The following is a 13,671-nucleotide window of genomic DNA, read 5'->3' on the forward strand; positions in this document are numbered from 1 at the left end:
ATATCACTTTCGTTGGTTGTTTAGTTCAGTAGCGGTGCAATGCTAGTTCAAGTCTTTGCATCTCCATATAAAACGTTGGGGAATATTACCGGCATTCCACTAAGTATTTGCAAAGATTTGTATGCACAAACACTTCCAGCGTTCTCATATCATAACTGAACATAACAATGGCACACACATTAAAACATTGGCATAACCTAGTGTTGCATTGATATACCTTGGCAAGGGTTCACAACGGTTATCAAAGACAGTAAATGAACATAAAATGTGAGCACACTGTCTTTGTTGATTGTTAGCCTTTTGCCCATGTAGTCGCCATTAAGATTAGTAACTATTATGACAGCCGATCGCTCTGTCAGGATTTTCGGTAATGGTAACAGGCGCGGCAATTTAATAAATTGAAATGCTTCGAATTGATTGCCTACATGAAATAACGTTGCCCTGCCTCAAATATAGTAAGCCAATAGCAAAAATTTTCCAGATTTCGTGCATTAAACTTGGTGACGCTACGTATGTGCTATAGGGCGTGCAGTAATGGGGGTCTTCCGACCGATAATTACCCTGAGGATCTCTAATGTGCGCTAAAAAGTTCATACACAGGCATTTCATCTTTCAAGATCCATCTCAAAAAGGGGCACTCAACGAACAACCGGTTATGCGTGACCGAAATATTAAAGCATATATTTCCTTTAATTGTGAACTTCTTCTGATCAGTAACACATTTTCAATGAGGATATTTAAGGCAGCGGTATTAAAATTGGTTTTGCAAAGCAAAGAAAACTTTCGCACCGTAGTTTGGGTTAACTTGAAAGTTCGCACGGCAAGGTTATAGAATTCTTGTGTGTCCGTTTGCTCCACAGTCACATCCCCGTAGCACTCCGTGCAGTTGAGGCCAGGCCAGAATACAGGTGTCAACGTCTAGGGAACAGAAAATTGTTGATATCCAAAAAGGTAAGAGCATGAAAGATTTCGGAGGTAAACTTGCCAAATTTTTTGTCACACGTTTCGATACTGGGGATTATGTGGTTTTTGATGAATTTGACGTTAGATAATTTCTTGACAACTAAACCTAATATCTGGATATTTAGATTATTATTTTATATTACTTAGATCATTACTTACGGTAACTGATTATGGCTAGTGTTCCTTTTTAGCGATTTATAGGATTGGTTCTGTTGGTTAGATCACTTTCACAGTAAGTTAGCTGAATTTTTGTCAGGTTCACTCAGTTTACATTAGGTTACGGTATAGTTCATCTGTACCTCAGCCAGCAGTATTTGTTAGCGCATATATTGCTGTGTTCGTGGCATGCAAACCTCGTCTTCGAGGGACCCAAGCGTAACCAAGGTAACGGAGCCGCTGCCTGCTAGCATCTCCCAGAAATCGTCGGTTGTCTCGACCAGTGGCATTTGTGTCACCAAGTATGCGTTGCTCCTCTTGAATCCCTACGAAAAATACAAGAAGCAGAGTTAGGCAAAAAATTGAATAAAGCAGTAGCAAAAAGATGGAAAAGGGTGTTTTGCTTGAACTGGGGTACTAGTTAATGTGAAAAATTACGACGAGTGCATGGAAATCAGAAAAGATTTCCTGTAAAACGTTTCCTGTAATAAAGATTAATATTATTATTAATATTATTATTATTATTATTATCATTTAGGACGATGCACCTTCTGTTTTTGCACAAAATAAGTTCGTTTTGGTGAATTACCATATGTTAAAAATGTCACAGAGAATATGTAATAATGTTAGAAGTGATCAGAAATTACTACGACATTACATGCATTAAAATCAAGTGGGGTTGATGGATACGCCTTTGCACCTTTTCAAAGGCGCAATTATTTTTCTTCGTAGACCATTTAAAATTTTATTTTTATATATATTTAGGACAGCGACACACGAGACACATAGCAATTTGAAAATCATTTTGACTATCTCGGCGCGTAACCATATCGGAAAAAGCCAGCATAGCACCAGTGTGCTTCTTGGAGGAATTTTCGACTAGTTTTCTTGCTTTGAAATAAAAGGTATGGAGCCAAGGTAGGCATATACCTTCAGTCCTTTCTCTGTACTGTAAGTTGGAAAAGCAGGAAACCAATAGACGACTTAAAAGTAGCGGTATGTTCGCAAACTACTTGGTATCCAACATGCAGTTACACACCTGCCAGAACTCCCTCATGAAATACAGTGCAAACCCAAAAAAGAGCAGTTTTGCTCGAAAAAAATATTTTCCAAAAGTTCAAGCATCTTTTGTGGCGACGTTGCAAGATTTGAGTGGATTCTGCCGTTTTCGCCCTGTGGACGACATACGAAACCTCTGGATGGAGATGTTCGACTGGAAGGTGTTCCAAATCTCCAAAATACTTTTATCATGCTTTTTAAAAGACAAGAAGGAAACATTTGCTACAATTATTTAGTACCGCCTTCTGAAAATCTGGAAACAAAGTGCACAAAATACTGGACCTAAGATAATAACAAGCGATGGATGCTTACATCAACGAATACGGCATTGATGTAGTCCGTCTTCAAACCGTCAGATGTTGCCCTCAAAAGGGGCCTCCGACTTTCACCTGGAAGGACGCATCCAGAAACTCACAATGACTCTCAATGAGCAATTTGCAGATCCAAAAAGGTAAAAGTTTGTTCCGCTTTGCGCGACCTACCAGCCAGACTTGTTGACGATCCATTCTTGGAAGTGTTCTTAGTTTCGCGAGCGCTTTTAAGGTCATCTGGCCCCGTAAGGGGACATATCCGGGCTAGCTCCTGCGGGGACAAAGAATAGTATCACCTAATATGATCAGAGCGCATCAGCTCATGATTTGCAGTGGTTCGCAGTATTACAAATAATTGTGAACAGAAGCCACATCTAAAGTAGAAGGGACCATCCTGTAAGACAGCTTGAAATACCCATCCTTTGTCGAAAAACGTCTGTCTTTCAGTTTGAATAGACAGAAACTGCTCGTGTCTGTTTGCTCTCTCTCTCTTTAATTTTTTCGCGCTGTTTCCTAAGGTTTCATGTGTACCCAACGAGCCCAAGGTCAAGCCTTAGGGAAAGAATTCATTTCCCAAGAATTAAAGAGGAGTTGTAAGGTTGCCTAGCCAATATTTTATTATGAGACGAACTTCGTGTTACCCTCGATTGGTAGGTAGCAATACTAGCCGCTTTTTTCTAGTATGTTAAAACAAAAAAAATGGCTCCAATCCACCCTGTGAAGGTGGTTTTAAAATAAAGCTTTAAACGACACGCACACACACAACAATTGCCCTTGCGACGTCATTTGTATTCACACACGTGGCTCTACAATGACTGAAACCAGAGATTCTGCTAGCCGTTCCCTGAAATTCCCGGGCCTGGAGAACCGAACGCAGCAGCGTGGGTCCCGGCTGGGCTTGAGCGAAGGACGCCGCCGCTGTCGCCAGGCCGGGCATTGGCAGAAAGAACACGGAGAGGAGCGTCTTTTGAAGGGTGGGACAGTGCAACGTAGCCATCGTGATATGCTAGCTCAGGGCTATACCACCGTGGACACAGGCACAGACACCGAAACAATTCGGCATGTGAGCTTAGTGATTCCCATTTATACAGATTTAAATTAGTTAGTTTGGTAAGTTTGAGAATTTTGAACAACCTGAGCGAACTGTTATAATGGATATTTGTCAGAATCAGTTGCTCCTTTCGCCTTTCGTAATACCTGCCAAAACGCAACCGAACGGGTATTCACGAATCAAGAAAATTGAGTCCCGTTTGTGGCAAGCAGTGCGGAAAAGGTAGCGTTTGTGTAAATTCTTGGAAACCAATCCTTGACGTATCGTTGTTGTACAACTACTTAATTTCGCGAAGTCCTGGCTACCCATGAGGTGCTGTGGAGCTAGCTAATCAATGCCTGCGAAGGGTGCCCGCAAAGGGCGCGAAGCTGGTCCAAAACAGACCAAAAAACAACCGTCGCTAAAGTAGACGGCAAAGCCGTCCCGCCGACGTGCCCGCCAGTGGGAGTGCATTGAACGCTGGGTAATAGCGCCAATTCGCCGTGCGATCTACACTGTGCTCAGTGCACTGTGCCCTTCCCCAATCGCGTTGGAAGTTTCTTGCCGCGCACGCAATAAGAAGCCATGAACTGGTAGAGGTAGAAAGCTTTGCTTTAAAAAAGACATGTAGAAAGGAAAACACCCGATTATTAGGGCCCTGCAACCCCTGTGTTTCTTTTTTTCTATAGTTGTGAAAGATGCGATGTTGTCTTTTGCATGACGGCGAGTACTCCGGAAGCTTCCCCCATGAAATTATTTAAAGAGGAAAATAAGGGACATACTGTGTTGTGTATATTTTGTTTAAAACAAAGATTTCGCAGTAGTGTTGATATTATCAAAAATGAGAATTCACACAAATTCGGAGCAATAAGTTTCACTTCTGTAGTATTATTATTCACGAGTAACTAACCTACTATGAGTATCACTAACGTAATTTATTTTTTACGAACAGAGGAAAAAGGATGGGCATAAACAAAAATGAATAGATGCCGACATGTAATAACACTGGCGCAGGCAGAATTATTACAAACACGCTAAATCACGAATAAAAGGAACGCCCTGCAGGTACCATAAACAGTTTGCAAGACTCCTGATAACAATTTGGTACAATTATTGATTCCCTTCTTTGATTCTACCCGGTATAACAACAAAGCAGCATTCTGAGCACAGTTGCGTCATCTTTTTTATGGCCCTTGAGAGATGGTGTGGCTTAGCTCAGAGAACATTCCGTATGCAAAGCAAAAGCTTGCCATAGTCCGGTTGAGCCTTGGTTTTATTCGGATAAACGTTGATTTAGCTGCATTGCCGACCACGACTCAAAGCCGTGCGGCCCCATGAGACGATGCCAGAAGAGGGACCCAGCCTCAATTTCATTCACGGCGAACGCGGCGTTCCTCGTCGGGGGCGCGAAGCCGTACGTAGCCACAGACGACCCAGTGGGGCCTCCGTGCGGAGCTGCTGGGTAGGTCGGCTGGATATCAGCTGAGCAACCTCACCCGTCGCGTCCGGCGCTGCGATTTGAGCAAAACTGGGCCCAGCGAGCCACGTCATCCGCTTCAAGCTGTGTGCCCCTGGGGGTGCGTCTGCGATCAAAAGCTGAACTTTCGTCTCCGCGATGAAACCGCTGGACGTGAGCAGTAAAGCTTGGCTTTCAAAGTTCGCAAACTTCTCGGAGTTTAAGGTAAGGTTTCTGCTGCCGCTTTGAAGCTGAGGATAATGTGAACTACTGCTACTGGATGAGCGAAACTTCGGCGAGTTCGACGTGGCAGTTGTCACTCCTTCTCTCTTTCTCTTTCGCTGAAGCTAAATAACAGAGCACCAATGTGTACCACTACAAATGCGTGAAAAAAAAACTATCTTCCCTACCACAAGGCAGGCCTCTCGTATGGGTGTTTCAGGAAAATTATTTCTTGTGGGGAGGAACATTTACTCACTTTACAGTTGGTTTTGTTATGCACCAGCTGTATTTAGCTGGTTAGAGCTTTACCCGTTGTTTTATTTTCATCTATCTGTAACCAGCGATTGGTTGATATATATGCTTCTACAAGTAATGAATCTCATAGTAAATCTTTTTCTCCTCTTACTACACTAATTTTTGCAAATGCAGGTTTCGGCCAACCCTAATTATTAAAGTTAATATAATATATATCATCAAGAGAATCCGCCTGAGTCCTATTACTGCATACATTGACATGCAAGCACTGCCAATAAGGCTAATAGTCAAGACAGTGTTCGCAACTGATAATTGAAACGCCTTTGAAGGAAAAAAACATTTGCTGTTGCAATATTGTCCAGAAGGTTTCAACGACTTCTTAACATTGTGGAAGAAACCAAATGAAACATGTTTTACGCAGGCTGCAGAGACGTACTATAGCATTTATGCGCGCAAGAAAAAAAGTTCGGCGGTGGTATAACTGCACCCATTTACCTCAAACTCCAGGTCAATCGCGCTCTTTCCAGTTGCAGGAAACTTGGCTTTAAGCTTCGGGTAGAGCCTGACGAAATCTCCGACCGACAGCTTGTGGTTCTTAGAGCATAGCATCTCCACAAGTACCTTGTAGACAAAAATGTATTGTTCCTGCAATGTAATGTGGTAAGAACGAAATCATTACAATGAGCGCTCAATATTGGTCACCGGATTTGGTAAGCCTAGGGTTCTCCGTATACTTTACTGCTCTCGAAGTAGCTGGTATACAGGAGCTGCTTCATGAAGCTGTTTTAACTCTGGCGACCAGCGTTAAAATATTGGTGAACATAACCTTGCAGCGGTGGAATAAAGGATTACGTTTGCTCTGACCATTGTTTGCTGTCAGGTTGGTTTAAAGATAGTCGGAAGTAAACAGTAAGGGTATTCCTAATACTAATTGAATATTACTATAACTTGTAGCAATATATGGTTTTTAGAATGTTTCCTCCTGAAGTAGCACATTACCTGACGCTTTTGTTTTCCCTATTTAGCCTTGTAATCGTACATACGGCTGCTTGAGAATGATAATTTTTTATTAAAAATACCGCGTATAAGGTGGATTGTCACACCTTTTGGAGGGAAAGTAAAAGGTGGCGCGCACGAGGCAAACCAGAAGGCTAGAGTGAAGAACGATAGGTAGCGTATTCTCTTTTGTGTGTGGGTCAATATTCGTTGAAGGGTCTCGATTTATCAAAGCGATGTATACCTGCATTGTAGAATTTCACACGTACCACTCCACTCTCACTACAAGTCGCGCAGAACAAAGTAAAAAGCTTCTCACCAGGCTCTCTACAAGGTCCAACCTGCTCTGCCGCATCTCGCGCAGATGCGTGACAAGGTTGACCACACCCTCAGCCTTGGCTTGGGACAGCATGCTGTCCACGAGAATGAAGGTACCCGTGCGGCCGATTCCGTCGCTGATAAGAAAATTTACAACATTGTGTAGTCAACAAAGGCACAAACTCAAAAGCTTAAAGAAACTTTGAAAATGAGCGTGGGCGAACTCGTCGCTGAAACAAGCAATACGGACCAAAAAATTGTTTTCAAAGAAAAAACCTTGCTTAAAGTACGGTCCGTTTTAAGAAGCAATACTACCCTATTCTGGTGTACCTTTAGCAGATATACATTAGTTGTGTGTTTACGAGATAGAACTATAGTGTGTACTAGCAGGACCACGGCATTGCAGCCATAGCTTTGACACGGTACTAACTAAAATATAAAACGCAGTTTGGGCGTATGATACAGTCGCAGTGGATTGAAAATCGAAATAAGTGAAAGGGGGGTGGACCAGTACTATTGAAATAAGAAATACCAGAAATTAGACCAAGAGTTAGGGAAGGCGGGAGAGAGGGGCGAAACGATAATATCAAGATAGGAGATAATTTGGGGAGCTTTTTTTGCAATGTTCTGCTCTAATAAACAATTTTCAGCACTTATCCAGGTTGTTTATCATTTTCAACTGACCTCTTACACCTTTCTCCACGAGAAAGGCCGGAAATTAAAAAGGATGTAGGCTTCTTCTCTATGGGAATGACCATTGCAAAAAAAAACAATTTTGCCAGGATAGCTTATAAAGAAGTGCGTATATAGCTTATTGGCTTTTCAAACTTTGCACTTATTCGAGGCACATTTTAGGCCAGAGATAGGTACCCAACCGGGAAAAGAATAATCTTTCCTTTACGTATACATGCCAGATTGATCCTTGTACATGCTAGATTACTGACATGCAAATACATGTTACAAATACTAGTCTGAACAAGGCTCCCGTTCCCGGGTCCGAAACGTCAATGTTTTATTTTCTCTTGTGGTCGGCGTCTTCGTTATTATGTGTTATTACATGCTAGATTGTTGCCAGATTGTTTTAAAAGAGTAACACCGTGGCATCTCTTTTAAACTTTTCTCTATAAGGTGGGAGACTTTCGGAAAATCTTGCAGCGTTGGCTGTACCAGTTCGAAAAGCGGGGTTAGATTAAATAGCCTTTAAAGCCTAAATTTGGTCAAGAACGGAAACCGATACATGATAAGCCAACATATAAATGCCGTAGGGTGCTTAGTTTTGAATGCGAAAGGAGGTTTTCCAACTGGATGCCCTGTGGAGGCCATGACAGCGCAAGGGTATGCAGGTACTGTGGGGCCCCCGAGCCGTCCAAGCGGGCATGGCTCCGGCAGTCAGTACAGCCACGTGCTGCGCAGAGCACGCGCCTGGGTTAACTAGCCTGCTGAAGAAAGCCAGCGAACGCCCGTGTCCTACCCTAACCCGTGTGCCGTTAAACTGTGGCGTGTCTTCTAATGAACGATGACACCGCTGCTACGGGGCCCCATGGCGCATCGCAGCCCTTTGAGACTTCAGCCGCCCGCGCACTGACGCGGTAAGCCCTCACAAGCGTTGCAGCCAAAGCAGATGTCATGCTGGCGTACACGCACGTTCACAGCCCCCCCCCAAAAAAATGTGCATTTTTGTGATGGAGGTTACATAGTCGCCGAAGTTTTCGCCAGTTTTGCCGCTCGGTGAACGCTGCTTTTTACGCTCACCATGCGAAAGCAACAATGCACACAATTCCGCTCACTTCCCACTTTTGTGTGTCGCTTTTTATTGCCCATGCCTTATGTTATCTTATTTTAAGGTTTTCGCCATTAAGGGCAAGTGAAAATACACTTCGGGTCCCAAAAGTGTCAAGCGTTAGCTGCTGCAGGAACACTTATGCCACTGAGCCCACCTATACTGCTTGTGATGTGAAAGACCCTCGGAAGTATTTCTAGTAATTGTTATTGCCAATAAAAGGACGAGTTGGCATTGCGCTATTAAGAAGATGAACTTCTTCATTGTGATGACGCATTTAGGATGAATCTAAGAATTAAACTCTTATTCCTCCCGGAGAACGGAAAGAAAGGAGCGGGAAACGGTTTCCGGTTATTCATAACGTTTGGCGCATCTAGTCCTAGATGCCAGAATGATAAATGTCGTCGCTGTCAGACTCTGCAGCTGTACTTGTGAATTTTGTAGGCCCCACCATGATTCATTCTTAATTCATCATCACCAGCCTATCTACGCCCACTGCAGGGCAAATGCCTCTCCCATTATTCTCCAATTACCTCGGTCCTGTGCCAACTGTGACCAATTTATCCCCGCAAACTTCTTGATCACATCTGCCCATCTAACTTTCTGCCGCCCCCTGCAGCGCTTGCCTTCTCTAGGGATCCACTCTGTTACCCTTAATGACCAGCGGTTATCTTGCCTTCGCATTACATGCCCTGCCCACGTCCATTTCTGACCGGTATTCTGCCCATTTCTGCCCACGTCCATTTCTGACCGGTATTCCCTAAATACAGCTTCACATTTCAGTGTCGCAGTGCATGAAAATTTTCTGAATACATTTGTCTGCAATGCTTTCCCATCAGTCAAAAGGCTGGTACACGAACGAAGAATTCATATTTATGTGAAGCCTAGGCTGTGCCCAAACCACAATAGATTTACCCCAAGGCTGTTGATGCCTGTGCTCCGTGCATTTTTGTTATGTGTCAACAGGCCTGATTCAACAAAAACTTGAGTGTGGAATTTCCTCCACCTCCTCCAGGGGGGTGCGCCTAATAGAAGCCGTCGCCTGTCGCTCGCACAGTTCTGATGCCCCACGCGCATTTGAAGCCTGTCGCGTACATAGGAATTAGACGTTGGTGGGTGGGTGTGTTTGCTTTTTTGCGGGCGCTCGCTGTAGGTGGTTCGCTCCCAAAATGGCGTCGGTTGTGGCTCGAAACAGCTTTCGCTATGGACAAAACTGACCCTGCCAGACCTTCACGCGTCATCAGCGCCCAACTACTGGCGTTGCCTTCCAGTTGATTTGCGTCGCAGTACGGCCATGGGGCATGGTAAGGGCCGGGGTCGTTCTACGACTGCCGCATGAGCAGCAGGTCAAAATGCACTGACGGTTGCTGTATACCCTTGCGCGAAATTTGGCGCAGCGCGAACTGCTGACTGCTCGGTCAAGGCACGTATCTGCTGCGTCTGAGGGAGTGATTGAGTGAAGTGATCTGGGTCTCAGGAAGTGATCGCAGGGTTTTGAAGCAGCCGGCAAGCCTGTTGTTGAAAATCGCGTTTGAATCTCCCGCGCAGATGCCACGTGTTTCGGATGAGTGGCGTACGGCATACAGTTTGTAAATATACTAGATACGAAACTGCACCTGGGAATCGATGTCGTTCTGAGAGCTTTGGGAAGACCACAGCTTCTGGCTTGAGCTTAGCATCGCAATTTGATTCTTACACGTTTTTTCTGATTTGCTTTCTCCATTAGGCATTACCACGTTTACGATCTACGAGGTAACCGATATCATAAAGTCTCTATGGCTGAAATCCTCCCTGTTCTGGGGAAGCGGTAAGCCGTAGCAACTGCATGTTCGGTGAAAGAACAGGCAGTTCGTCATCGTACCTAACGTTGGTCATGCCGGAGTCGAAGGAGCGCATGAATGAGCGGGTGATAATGCCCGCGAAGGTTGTAGCTGTGACAAAAAAAGCCGAACGTACTTCGACCAGTTTTTTCGAACTGTTGCTGTCGGTCGGTACACTGGTGCACCATGAAGGCGCCGTATTGATAGGCGTGCTCAAACATTTTCAAGCTCTTCAAACAATTCATCATGTGAAATAAAAGTAAAATTATTAAAATAGGATCCTCTAATGACTTTCTCCCACAATGTTAACGTCGTTAACGACTAGCGTGGCCTGCAGAATGGTAAACACAACTGTTCCGTTACAAATACGGTTGACTTGATTTTTTCTTAGCTTTTAAACTGCCAATTGTATTTGTCACTTATATAATACCACACCCTTCTTCGAGCTATTGTGGCACTGTGTTCGAAGATACGGTCACTAAAACGTTTCAATCCGAGCCAGTGATTAAACAAAGGCCAGCTTGTGGTGTAATGACTGCTAATGATAACACGGACGGGCTTGATATATGCCCCTTAGACGCTAGAGCCAGATTCCTTTGTAATGTATGTAGTAAGAAACTCGTACGGAGCAGCGACTGGGGAAAGGGCTGGAGTAGATCGCCCCTTGTAGGCTGCGTTGTTCCTTGGCGGCGACGCATGGGGAAGCTTTTATGGGAAACCAGTGAGAGAGATGACGCCATAGCTGCGTGTCCCGCCATTCCCCTTCGCACTTTCGCGAAACGCTCCTCTCCGTTTTTTGTGGCTTTGCTACTTGCTTAAATCGCTCAATGGGTTACGCGGACGCCGACAGATGCCTCAGAACACCGCGAAACGCAGGTGCCGGGCACCGAAGGGCTGCGCCCTAAATATTTTTCGCCTCGAGAGTGCACTTGTGTATAAAATTGTTTGACGTCTTCGCGTGTCATCTACTTTCAAGGAATGAATTGGCTGGTTTTTATTAACGCGAAGGTGATTTATGACGGGGTACAGCAAAACCTCACGGACGTTATATTTCTCACAAAAAAATGACATTACCACGTAAATTGGCAATGACGCGAATGCGCTAGGATTCGATCCCACGATCACTCTGGCCGCAACGGGAGCTGTGCAACGCTCTATTAACCCAGCTATGTACTTTTTCTTTATTATCTGGGCTATGAACTGAACCTCTACGAATGCGCCTTATGTCCTTCCCTATAACATCCTGCATTATGATGGTGCTGCCGTGTACGAGTAGTGAAGCGAAGTAGTGCATCATGACGCCAATGAGCGCCGATCGTTGGTGGCTCGAGAGGGCGGCGTATAGCAGGGTAAGCTGCTGTGTTTATCTGCCGTCTATGCTACGGATGTGATAGCCCGGTGCATGGTGGAAGAATAAGAGGTGTGAGAAAACTGTTGCATTAAGGTAGAAAGGCAATGATGTCGACTGGTGAATCTCGCTCTCCTGACTGCTTTGGTGCGACTAGAGACACGCCAGCGGGAAGCGGAACACGTTGGCACATTCACGGTCCAAGCTACGAACTCTGCCTCTCGGGCTCCACAAGCTGAGCTAGTCACGAAGAAAGCGTATGTCGTACACGCCACGGAGGAGGACCAAAGTGGTCGCACCTTTCACGGAGTGACCCGCCAGCAAGACGTCGCTCCCCAAGAGCGCTCAAAAGACTGCTGCTGACACGCTAATCATGCTGCTTTGGCTTGAACAAACCATGACTGCAACAAACGATGCACTGACAACCCGATCGGTTTTGCTCCCACCGCTTGCGAGCGCCTGGGGTTTTAATCGGGTTTAAGCAGTGCTCCGTCGCGGGTAATCCAGTGTCTAACGTTGATGGGTCTAAGGGTGCTATGCCGACGAAATATAAATAGCGATGTGCCAGTTTATATTGATGCACCATAAACATTCTACTGCTCCTGTGAAGTCACATTTAAAATTTGTGTTTTACCGATTTCTGTGAAAGACGGATCCACCAAATCTTTTTCTAAAAATAGACCGTTGTAAAAAAAAACTTTGGAAAGTTTGTTTCTTTTCCCGCTTTTCAGGCACGCATTGTAAAAGTTTGGTAATTGCCTGCACAGAATGGTGCATGTAGTTCGACACTCTATGTGTAATTATGCCGTTTAAAATCTGTGGACGTGGATGATGTATTAGATCAAACATATGAGTCACAACGCGTGCTCTTTAATTTTGCGGTATTGCTCTCCTACAACAGTACACAAAAATGTACATATTATCTTTTACTGTTCTATCTTAATGGGCATTGACACGCTGTTTACTATGGATGGGATTAGTAAGAAGGCTCCTGGCGACCAATATTAATTATTCTTTGTTTCATGCAAGAGATAGAGTGTTCTTTCAGACGACGCTTTTTATACCTGCAATGGACGATTATGGGGTGCAAGTCTTGTGGTCGGAAAGCCCGGATTCTTTTCAGAAAAGGTCGCAGAGCTTCTGGATACCTGGGAACTCCATGGTCCGGCCATGTAGGGAAATGAAACTGAACTACTGTTCGAGTGTTGTCGTCCTGTTGGGAAGGAATCGAAAGTTAAAACCGAGAATTTCTGTTTGCTTGTCATGTCAGTAAACTAACTGCAGAGCATTGTCACTATACAATGTGCAGCACCGCGCAACAGCAATGTGTACGAAAAGTAAGGCAGAGCACTCCACAGTGCCTCTCTTTGGTCCGGAGCCGTTTCAAACAGACCAGAATCCTACGTATTTTTATGAGCTAGATATTTCAAAAGTTTTTTCCAAGAAATGGGGAGTAAGTTAAGGATACCATGAAGAACAAAGGAAATGAGTGTTGCAGAGCCGACAGAATTCCGAGTAAAGAAAACCACTATGTCAATGTTAGTACTAGGACTCGTGTAAGGACTTCACTCTTGCAAACATTTAGACTTGCTGATGTGGTACTCTCAAAGGCCATTCCGTCGTTTAGCTTTGCCACAATGCTCTCGATTGACTGATTCATGCATTCAATGACAACATTTCAGGGTAGAACGATATTTAGCGTATGATTTCGAGTCTGCACTGTGAAATCGCTTACCGAAAGAGTGCCGTACTGCACTGCAGAGTGCCACAGCCCAGGCCCAATTTCGGTGTAGGGTAGTATGCCTGGTGCAGGTGTTCCCTAAATTTGCTTTGTGAGCAGCACAGATCAGTGATGTGCGTAGATTGTGGTGAAGTTAACTACCAAATTGTCGTAGGCTGTGTATATATGCCTCAAAAACTGTTTTGAAGTAGTACTCCTTTGATGGACCCGCTTTTC

General features: G+C 44.5%; 1 protein-coding gene across 1 annotated transcript in view; it reads right to left on the reverse strand.

Moving 5' to 3' along the window:
- LOC144173439 (receptor-type tyrosine-protein phosphatase T-like) overlaps positions 1-13,671 on the reverse strand; it is a 60,616-nt gene that overhangs the window by 12,444 nt on the left and 34,501 nt on the right. The window contains exons 9-15 of the mRNA XM_077701865.1: positions 12,779-12,927; positions 6,768-6,903; positions 5,948-6,097; positions 2,661-2,760; positions 2,491-2,567; positions 1,317-1,445; positions 790-918 (exon numbers count right to left, since the gene is read on the reverse strand). Of these exons, the coding sequence (XP_077557991.1) occupies positions 790-918; positions 1,317-1,445; positions 2,491-2,567; positions 2,661-2,760; positions 5,948-6,097; positions 6,768-6,903; positions 12,779-12,927 (870 nt within the window). The remainder of the gene's footprint in view (positions 1-789; positions 919-1,316; positions 1,446-2,490; positions 2,568-2,660; positions 2,761-5,947; positions 6,098-6,767; positions 6,904-12,778; positions 12,928-13,671) is intronic.

The sequence above is a fragment of the Haemaphysalis longicornis genome, unplaced genomic scaffold (genome assembly GCF_048455015.1).
Source record: "Haemaphysalis longicornis isolate Haplotype H1 unplaced genomic scaffold, Haemaphysalis longicornis Haplotype H1 scaffold_3, whole genome shotgun sequence".
Classification (NCBI taxonomy): Eukaryota; Metazoa; Arthropoda; class Arachnida; order Ixodida; family Ixodidae; genus Haemaphysalis; species Haemaphysalis longicornis.